At 39.4% G+C, this 11,345-nt stretch overlaps 1 protein-coding gene across 2 annotated transcripts in view; it reads right to left on the bottom strand.

Moving 5' to 3' along the window:
• The window catches only part of LOC133404935 (dentin sialophosphoprotein-like), a 28,298-nt gene extending 27,600 nt beyond the window's left edge, over positions 1–698 (bottom strand). For both annotated transcript variants that reach the window (XM_061681470.1, XM_061681471.1), the window contains exon 1: positions 609–698. In XM_061681470.1, the coding sequence (XP_061537454.1) occupies positions 609–636 (28 nt within the window). In that variant the 5' untranslated portion in view covers positions 637–698. The remainder of the gene's footprint in view (positions 1–608) is intronic.
• Positions 699–11,345: the final 10,647 nt, after the last annotated feature.

Here is an 11,345-nt window from a genome sequence, read left to right as displayed (position 1 = left end):
ACAAGCCTCTATCCAATGGTATCATCTATTTTGATATACAGGTGGTTTGACAATTTAAGTAGCATACCAACATGATGCGCATAAAGAGGCAATTTGTAAAATGTAAGGAGTAAAAGTAAAAAGTCGCCAGATAGCTACCTGAAAAAGTACAGTAACGGAGTACAAGTACTTGTCTGTTACTTCAAACCTATGCAAAATAAGGCAAACAAAATGGAACAAAAAGTGGTTATTTTACCTATAAGCAGACAGACATGAACATCACAATTTAGAAACATCAGGCGCTCACGCGGCAGTTTTGGGAAAGAAAAACTATGATGTCAAAAGCATATTCGTCACGCACGTCGTCAAGCTAATGGCTTAATTCCAAATGTATACTACGTGTTTCATTCGAACTTTTTGAGGGAAATGCTGACATAATAACAGCACACTCGTAAAAAAGGCACGTAGCCTACAAAACGTTGCTGTTAGTTACATTTTATTTGAAGAAGATCCGTTTTTTTACATGACAAGGACGTCAGCTCGCGTTCAAGCATGACGTCACCTCAATGGCGATCTTTTTTAAAAGATTATATTACATTATTATTCATTATTATACAATACTGCATTACCATATGAGATAGCGCATCGTTGCGACATACGAACGGATTTGGGTTACTTCGCCACCGTTGGAACGGTATCGTGTCGTTAGCCGAGGATCTCCGCACAGAAGCAACGGCGGGGAGAACATCAACATCAGTCCATGTATTGATCGTTCTGTGGGCACGAGAGGGTACTATATCACCGTTTACTTTCCTGATTGGTCCTGGGATGACGTTATCAATTTGTTCGCTGTGATTGGTTGGAATGGCGACCAATCCAGGATGCCGTCTGCTTTTCACCCATGGTTGGTATAGGCTCAATCTTCTCCCAACCATGAACAGGATAAATGGCAGAAAATTGATGGTTGGATTTGTTCAACTCACTAGTGGCCCAAAACAACAACAACAACAATACCCTTAACTTTAAAGTGTAGGCTGCAGCAGATGCGCACACACATTGGGGCGTTTTGTAAATTGTTATATTTTACATTTTCTTCGTGTTAACTGCAGTTGGCATCCATTTTTATTGCTGGAAGAGCAACACTACCCTTGATAGGCAGTTTTCAATCATTCATGACACTCATGACGTACGGGTCACTGCAATTTTGGCACTTCAAAGCCGCTTCTTCCCTCCATCGGAGACACAACAAGTAAGCGTCCATTTGAAATCGCTTCTCAGAATTCCCACATCCCATTTTTAGATTAGATAATTTCATTGAGATCGAAATCTAATCCAGAATTCCTTTCAGAAAACAATTACATTGAAACTACAATATACTGTAGTGCTAGAAATAACGACAAGAAAGACATACATAGACCAATTAGATATGATAATGAGCAAGAGTAGCGTTTTACTATTCCTAAACATTGGTGTGCATTGCGTTCTAAGTGACTATACTTGTAGGCTACTATATTAATACCCGTGAAGGAGTGACCTTTTCCAGGCAGAAAGGTTACAAGGTATAAATCGATGTACGTGGGAGCGGAGCACAGTGCATACCGCAGGGCTTTACTTACAGTGCACTGTTAGACATTTCATCGGGTTTTTACAGTTTACAGTAAATATATAAGTGAAGTAAATTATAATGTTGCTAATAATTTTACTGGAAGCACTATTGCCGGCGGCACGATGAACTACTGGTTAGCACATTTGCCTCACAGTTCTGAGGACCGGTGTTCAAATCCCAGCCCCCCCCCCCCCCCCCCCACCCCCCACCCCACTCCCCCTGTGTGGAGTTTGCATGTTATCCCGGTGCCTGCATGGGTTTTCTCCGGGCACTCCGGTTTCCTCCCACATCCCAAAAACATGCATGGTAGGTTGATTGACGACTCTAAATTGCCCCTAACTGCTTGCTCGATCCCTAAAGATTGCTGTAATGTTTTAATGTTTGTGAACAATGTCAGTCACCCGTGTCAAGGTCAGTATAATGCCTTCTAAAATTTCTCCCTTCCTGATCCTCATGAACAGCAGCCAAGTATCGATCATTTCTCTCCCGTTTCCCCTCCAAAATTAGCTGATCTTGTGTGTACTATGAGGATCACTTCACCTCTATTAGATATCCTGCCTATGACTGTTGAAAATCATCTTCAGTACTGTTTGTCCATTTTGCTCTCAATTAACAATTCTTCATCGCCTTCTGTTTGTGGTCCATCCAATTTCAAACAAGCAGTTGTTCAACCCAATCGTGCACCTTCTATTAAATCAATCAATCAATCAAACTATTTGTAAGCGCTTTTTATACAAAGAAGAATGCAACGCTTTATATGACTTGATATATATAATATATATAATATTTATATATATATTATATATATATATATATATATATATATAAACTGGGCGGCACGGTAGCCGACTGGTTAGAGCATCAGCCTCACAGTTCTGAGGAGCGGGGTTCAGTCCCCAGTCCCGCCTCTGGAGTTTACATGTTCTCCCCGTGCCTGTGTGGGTTTTCTCCGGGCACTCCGGTTTCCTCCCACGTCCCAACAACATGCATTAATTGGGGACTCTAAATTGCCCGTAGGTGTGAATGTGAGTGCGAATGGTTGTTTGTTTGTATGTGCTCTGCGATTGGCTGGCAACCAGTTCAGGGTGTACCCCGCCTCCTGCCCGATGATAGCTGGGATAGGCTCCAGCACACCCGCGACCCTAGTGAGGAGAAGCGGCTCAGAAAATGGATGGATATTGGAAACTGCAGATGGAGAAGCAATCAAGAGGGCTTCCCCAGCCCCTCCCCGCCCACCCCCTACACCCCTTGCTCACAGCACAAATTAGTAGTGACTTGTAAATATTTCATATTATATAAGCCTACAATGTGGCATATGTTGCTTATGTATTACATGGAATGCAAAGATAATGTATAGTCATCAAAACTTTTATTTTCTTGTCGCTACAAGCATTTAACTACATTACAATTATTATTTTCTTGTGTAGTAAGCATGAGGCAGCGTAATTAAGTCATTTCAGTTATAAATACTTCCCCCCAAAAAAACAGACTCAGAAAAAGATGTATATTTGATCTAACATAATCAAGGAATGACAAAAGCAAAAGATATTTATTTTGCTTTTTAAAGTCCTGCTCTGTTTACAATCCAGCAAGTTTAGGCCCATTTTGATATGGCACTGTTGAGGAGCTATAAGACGTCCGCAAAAGCAACATCAGTGGTTCCTGAATTATACTGTAGTTCCTCCAAGCAACCTCCTTGATGCATGCTCCTTGATCTGCATTTAAGACAGTTGAGATGCTCCTCATATGGCAGCGAGAGAACCACTTCCGGGTCACTGGGCGATGCATCACGTAAAGAAGCAAAGAAAGTTGTAATTAATAGAAATGACATCCATTCACAAGCAAAAAAAAAACGAAATCACAAGATAGGAAATATAAGGATAATCTGTACTTATGTCATGTTAAACCAAAAAAAAACAAAGATAAGCAAAACATGGACTATGAACTTGGGGTAATATTTGATCAGGCCATGCTTTTTAATGGGCACAATAGTACTTAACAAAACTTTATTCGTAGAAAACAAAGTGCTGTATGTACAGATAAAGATCACACACAAAACACTATAATAAATAAAATAATAAATCAATTAAAATATTATTTTTTAAATTAAAAATATAAAAACTGCAACCCATTCGTGCTTTTTCCACTTCCAAAATATTGCTGAACTTAGGTCTATCTCATTCTGAACTAGAAATGATCATTCATGCATTTGTCTCCTCAAATCTTGACAATTGCAATTCTGTCTTTACCTCTCTCACCAAAACCCAATTACCATATTTTCACGGCTATAAGGCGCACCGTATTAAAAGGCGCAGTCTCAGTTACGGGGTCTATTTCTGTATTTACCACATACATAAGGCGCACCGTATTATTGGGCGCAGGCATGGTAAAACATACACTAGCTTAAAACATACGGTAGCATGCATGCACGCTAAAACAATGTTTCTAAAAAGGCAGTGGGAGCAAAACTGAGTTCGGTTGTACTTTATTGAAGTATTTAACAATTTACTCACGTTATTTTTTGATCAATCCTCATCCACCAATCCATCAAAGTCCTCATATTCTGTATCCGAAATGAAAAGCTGGGCAAGTTCTCCATCAAACACACCAGGTTCCCTCTTGTCATTGTCGGAGTCGGTCTCGTTGCCGTGCGGCTCCTCAGAAATGATGCCGGCTTTTACGAAAGCTCGAACAACAGTGCAACTCAGTCGAATGGTGACTGTAGAGACGCTTCTCCCGGCTGTTCTTTGCTCATTAATCCATTGCTCGAGTTGGTCTTCCAACTCAAGCCACCTCGTCTTGTTTCCGCGGAAAGTCAGCTTCGTCTTCTTGACTTGGCGAAGCTCGTTTACCTGCTTTCTCCACTTGCGAACCATGGATTAGTTTACCTTGAATTCTCTCGCGGCTGCTCGATTCCCAAGTTCCGCCGCGTTACTGATAGCTTGCAGTTTAAACTGTGCTTCGTAAGCGTGTCTCTTGGTAGGTGCCATTTTTGGGGGACCTTAGCCAAACCGATGTTGTTTTGGACAATGCATATACCGACTGGGGGCGTGCCTTTAGCGTCCTCTGTCACGTGCACCCTTCCCCCTTTGCGTCCGCATGCTGTCCTCAGCCATGTCCGCTTTTCCTCTGTATAAGCAACGTGTCGGCAGGAAATGCTCCCAGTCAGTCAACCAGAGCGCTCATCACACAATAACATTTATAGATTTTGGAACTCGGTGCACACATAAGGTGCGCCGCATTATAAGGCACCCCATCCATTTTGGAGAAAATGTAAGACTTTTAAGTGCGCCTTATGGTTGTGAAAATAAGGTATACTATCTCCTATCAGTCCAAAATGCTAGGGTTTTGTCTAGGTCCCATAGGTTCAGCCACATCACTCCAGTTCTGTCATCCTTGCACTGGATCCCTGCTTAATTTAAGATTCAGTACAAAATTGTAATAGTCGCTTACAGAGCTCGCAATGGTCAAGCTCCTCCGTACTTGGTGTGGTGTCATTTTATTGGCACTGATAGTTCATTGCAGGCACACAAGATTAAACCTAAAGGTGATAGAACCTTGTGGTCCCTCGCCCCCAAATAGTGGAATGAATTTACATTTGAGCTAAGAGCTGTCTCTTCTGGAGACCTTTTTAAAATGGAGTTGTAAACACGTTTGTTTTGGCAGGCATTCCACTAGGAATGATTTGCTTTGATTGATTTTCTTCCAACTGTATAAGGTTTCTGCGTTATCTTCCTAGTTGGTGTTGCTGTTTATTAGACTTCTTTGTCTTTCAGTTCCCTTTGTGATTGTTGGTGGACGGAGGCGACTGGGACGTACCTGCAAACTATTCCAGTCTGTGGGTTTTTAAACCCAGCGGTGGTGCAAAGGAGTTGTCAGATTATTGCATTTGCTTACTGCCATTGTTATCTCTATTTCATAGTTTCAAGTATTCTGACTTTCGAGTCCCCGTCCGTGTTTTTGTGGTACTGCAGTGTTCCTGTTTTTATTCTCACATGAGTACTGTTTTCTGTTGTAGTTTTACATTATTTTTTTTTTGCATTGTTTTTAGTTGTTTATTAGCCGACTCCTTTCCGCCGTAGCTCCGTCCACCAGCATGTCCTTAGTTTATTTATTGCTTCTGTTATTTGCCTCATGAGTATTCTTTAATTGTTGTAGTTTTTGGTTGTACTTTTGTAATTATGGATCCAAGCTGCTTTTTGTTTATTGAAGACTATTTGCTCTTACTTCGGTTTGTTGCCTGCTTTGGGATCCTTCTACTATTTGCATGCACACACCTGACATTATGACTATGACAATGACTACACATTTAGCACTTTGTGAGTCCTCTCTGTGAGAAGTGCTACACACAGTAGTTTAAATAAAAATACATTACTTATATGAAACCCAACACAAGTACACCAAAGACCAAGTGAATTGAATACAAAAAGTTAATAAGACATAATATGGATAATGAGTAAACAATAAAATCAATATGCAAATCAATGTGATTAATAATATGAATGATAATATGAATATTATTTTTCATCACAATGAAATAACATTTTACTCTTATTTGGATATTAATCACATAACTGTGTCATTTTAAATTTGTCCGTTCTGAATTTTTTTTACAAGATACAAAACTCAAATGTTAAATAACCTATAATTTTCTAGTGCATTAGTTCTTGCACATTATTAGCCCTTTTTCTTGCATACTTTGCATACTTGAGAGCACAAACAAACAAATCAATCAAAGTCAATTAGTTGCCATTATCTGAAGTCACAAAGGTAAAGAAAAACACAAAACAGTCACACTTACCTTCAGGCATTAGGTGCAAATCTTGGTAGAAAGGCAGCTAAGCGATTGGGCAATTGACAATTTTTGGAAGTAATGCAGCTCAGTGGTTGGACATTGTTGGTAATTCCTAGGTCCAGCTCAAAATGTAATTGGCTCTCACAGCCCAGAATGACCTTGACACACAGGCGACAGGAGGAAGTACCCTGCGGGCCTTTAATCTACAAGATTCAAGCTGTTTATTGTCACTTAGCAATGCAATTCTTACTTTGCAAGTCTCCCTCCACTTACACAAAGAATAAAAAAGATAAAAAAACAATAACTTTAAATGATGAAAGACAAAGAAAATATGTAGATAATGTGCATTTGACTTTCAAGGATTCCAGGTAGCAGGGGTATTGGACAATTGTAACAAAGTAAACAGAATTTACAAATGAAAAAATAATTGCACGGTGGGTTAAAAAATTGTGACGTCATTTGCTCAAGAGTCTGATGGCGTGTGGGTAGAAGCTGTGTTATAGTCTCGTTCTGTCTGCGACGCGCCTGTAGCATCTGCAAGATGGAAGAAGCTTGAAAAGTGTGTGTTGTGAATGTGCTGTCTCTGATAATGGTCTGTGCCCTCTCTGTGGCACGGTTGTCATAAATATAGTGTAGCGGTGTGAACTACTCCACAAATGTGTTGTGAAGTGAACCTGATTCCCCCCTGAGACCAGCAAAGCCCTGGTTATCTCGTAGCGTTGAGAGATTATCCTGACAGATCAAGCAAAGCTCAAAATGAGATGGAGTTCATGCTGTAAATCAGCTAGCAGCTAACCTAGCTTGTTTGTTTTTGTCTCCGTCAAGTCTGTATGGCTTGTCGCACATTGCTGCCTCTCGCTGGTCAGTTCGGGTACTATTACTACTAACATTTCGTGGCAACATCAAAGATGACGTGTGTTTGCGCAACTGCTGCCACATCGTTACGACAGGTGTTTCATGTAAAATCAGGGTTATAAAATTCAATATCTGATACATAAAACTGTTAATCTAAAACATTATGTATAATACACAGCATAAAGCAGCTGCCCAACGTCAACATTTTTTATAGCTCGCTGGCGAGGATCTAAAATACTTCAGCAAAGTACACAACACTGCTTCGTTAATTCCGTCACACAACTTCAATCCTTGCTTCACAGAGCAAATGTTAATCATTGGAATCGATATTATGGAAGTTTACAGGTATAGTATTCAGGACTGAGAAGTGTTTCAAAAAAGGGAACTTATGACCAACCCTGTTTGTCGGTTGTCAGATCCTTAATTGTGGTCTGCTGTGTTGGTCACACGATTTACCACAGGTGTCAAACTCAAGGCCCGGGGGCCAAATCTGTCCCACCAAGTCATTTCATGTGGCCCGCGAAAGCAAATCAACTTCCATGATTCTTGCTCAAATTCTCATAAAATAATAACAATAAATAGTATCGTTGAGACATTGCAAGCATTTTCTGTTTACAGTAACATGAACAATAGTTGAACAAACTATTATCCTTGACTTCTGATTTCAAAACTAGGTATCCATCAATTTGTTGTGTGTATGTAATAATATTATGAGGTGACTAAACATTTATATGGTTTAGGCCCTCCGAGGGAAACTGTGACTATAATGTGGCCCGCAACAAAAATGAGTTTGACACACCTGCCATATACTATAAGACCAATCAAAACACACATGGGGAGCATATGGGTTTGAAAAAGGTTGTGCTATTTTTCTTGTGCTTTTGTGTAAATTACCATATGGAACTGCTTCATTTAAGTTTTAAATTATTCTCATTTTGGCCTAAAGAGAGTTGAGTGATTTGCATGCGTTTTTGGAAAGTGTGATTTAAAGGTCCCATATTTTAGCTATTCAGACCACCATAGAGTGACTCTGTAACATGGACTTAGTATAAAAGTGTCAATTTAATTTCAAAAAGGGTGTTTGTTGTGTTGAAAGCGCTGGCTCAGGAGCTCGAGTAATTCAAATGACCTGATTTCAGGCCTCATGGCAGAAAAAACCCTGTAACTCAGGAATGTGTGGACGTTTTTAATTCACATTTCACATGTTTAAGTAGGCACCGTTGAGCCAATTGGACTGTACATCCCAAATACTGGAAAAAGCTGGTTTGGTAAAATATGGCACCTTTAAGGATCACCCATCTTTCACACCTGGGGCTTGCAACAACACACCAATGTTAATGACGCATTGTTTTCCAGTGGTGTGAGGCCAGATGGTGATTTCAGATTAATGAGACATGAAACATTTTTCTTTCTTTTTTTTTTTATTTTTTTTTTTTAGTTTTTGTTTTGTTTTTTCCAAAATACTTGATTTCTTGTTTGATTGAGCTCACTGACATTTATCCGTATCCTGTTTGTTTTTTGTGTGGGTGGTTTTGACTTCTTGGGTAATCGGGTGAATAACCTCTACTTCTTGGGCAATTGGAGTATTAGACACCCACCGGCCTTGAGTCTGAAATGATTCACTACATCACATGCAAATAAAACTACAATACAAAAACTTAAAAACTCAGACTTAATGCGAGATTGACGTGTATGCAAAGCATGCAAAGCATTTTAATGTGCTATATACAGATATCCGTGGACTGTTACATTACAGTGCAATTATACTGTCGTGATACGCATGATTGTGGGGCAGCTTTACCCTTTTTTTTCCCCATCCCCAACAAAAAAAAAAAAAAAAAAAAAAAAAATTTCCTTAACAAATTACTGGACAAATTTCATGAAATTTACTCTGTCATGAATCATCATATCATCTTAATTAGAAAACGATGCATCAAACATGCACAATGCAAAAGAACTTAACAATTTTTGTCCGTTAACCTTCCCTGAAATGGAAAAAAAAGAGCCTGTTTGCCCTTACTCACCCTAATTTTGCTTTGGAAAAAAATCTTTAAATCCTTATCTTTGGAAGTAAATGGCCAAGCTCATAAACAACATAATATTCACCTATCAGCTCATAGCAGGTTATTTGGAAAAGACAGGCCTAATTACACTGATGAGCTACAACATCCATCCATCCATCCATCCATTTTCTGAGCCGCTTCTCCTCACTAGGGTCGCGGGAGTGCTGGAGCCAATCCCAGCTATCATCGGGTTGGAAGCGGGGTACACTCTGAACTGGTTGCCAGCCAATCGCAGGGCACATATAAACAAACAACCATTCGCACTCACATTCACACCTACAACCAATTTAGAGTCTTCAATTAACCTACCATGCATGTTTTTGGGATGTGGGAGGAAACCGGAGTGCTCGGAGAAAACCCACGCAGGCACAGGGAGAACATGCAAACTCCACACAGGCGGGGCCGGGGATTGAACCTCGGTCCTCAGAACTGTGAGGCAGACGCTCTAACCTAACGCTCTAACCTTGAGCTACAACATTATGACCATAATAAGAGCAACCTTGAGCTACAACATTATGACCATAATAATTTAAACATTGTATAATAACAATGATGTACAATACAATAGTTGTCAAATATTCTGGCTTCATGTAATAATGTTTAGTTTTGATTAACATAGCACGGAGATGTTAATATTACAATTTGTTTATTATTGTGGTTGTTGTTTGCAGTGGTGTCTAATATTTTGGTGAACTCAACTAGTTCCATGAGAGAGTAAAAGATATTGGGAACAGCTCTCAGAATGATGCAGCGCAATTCAACACCACAAACTACAACCACAATAAGTCAAAAGTGAACATTATTATCTTAATATAGGCAGACTATCTGTTGTATTGGATATCCTTAGCTTGTGCAAGTGGTCATAATGTTGTGGATGGTAGATGTACATAAGGATTTACTTACTGTATATGTAAAACTGTCTTCACAGACAAATAATAATCTGACTGTATGTCACCTTTATTATTTTAGAATAATTCTGGTTATCCAACTTCATTGTGAATTACCTTGCTTTGCCCAGTAAATAGAGTAAAGCAACCTACAGTGACACTTCAACAACAGTTTTGGCCGTATTATTAAAGCAGAAGCGACCTCAACAGATGTGATATTACAAAAACATAATCACAAGAATTGAGCAGATTTATCTAAAATGGTGTGTGTGGGGGAGAGAATTGAAGAACTCTGTGTTTCTTACAGCTGAGATAACCTCCCCTGCTGGTTTTAGAGCAGTGCTCCATCATGAAATCAGCTGGAACAATGGTGGATTTGCTGATTAAATATTTATCAGCTCCATGAAATCGGTTCACACCTGTCTAGACATTTGGTGGTCACACAAAAACAAGTTGTTGAACATTATCACTAAAAAAGATTATTAGGAGTGAACCCCAGTACTGTATTGCTTTGGTCGGCACAGACATACATACACAAGACATATGCGCAGATGATCATCTTTATCACTCAGTTATTTTCCCATTTTCAATTTTCTTGTTGCCTGTAGTGATATTGCAGTACAGTGTTGTGAAACGAGCAGGTTGGATCACTGAGGTCCTCTTGATAAGAATTATGGAAGTTATCGAGATAGATGGATAAGTGTGGATACCAAATCAATTAAATGCACTGCATGCCGTCTCAAAGGTTGCTATTTCAGATAAAAGTCATTCCTCTGACAGGCCCACTTTGGTCTTGGTCAGCAGCTCTGACGTCAGCAACTGATATGTAGATCATGCTTATCAGTCTTGTCTGTACAATGTTGTACAATGTTGTACAGTGACAGCGCAATGAGGAGGTTTCCACGGGTCAATATTCTATCGCTCCTATATATTATATATATATATATATTTGGTTGGGAAGTAGTATGACGGATGAGCAAATGACCAGAGTGATACATTGAAGGAGATAATGTTCTTGTCAAGAGTAATTTTATAATAAAGAAAAGCAGCAAGGACTGTCACTTGAAAATAAATAAATAAATAACGGGTTGAAAACATGAATTAAATTATCGGAGTTGAAGGATTTCCACTGATTTTGTTGTTTTTGGGTAAGTCTATAC

The sequence above is a fragment of the Phycodurus eques genome, chromosome 7, assembly GCF_024500275.1.
Source record: "Phycodurus eques isolate BA_2022a chromosome 7, UOR_Pequ_1.1, whole genome shotgun sequence".
Lineage (NCBI taxonomy): Eukaryota > Metazoa > Chordata > Actinopteri > Syngnathiformes > Syngnathidae > Phycodurus > Phycodurus eques.
Note: the sequence above shows the minus strand (reverse complement) of the source record. Positions and strands in the feature narration are given on the sequence as shown.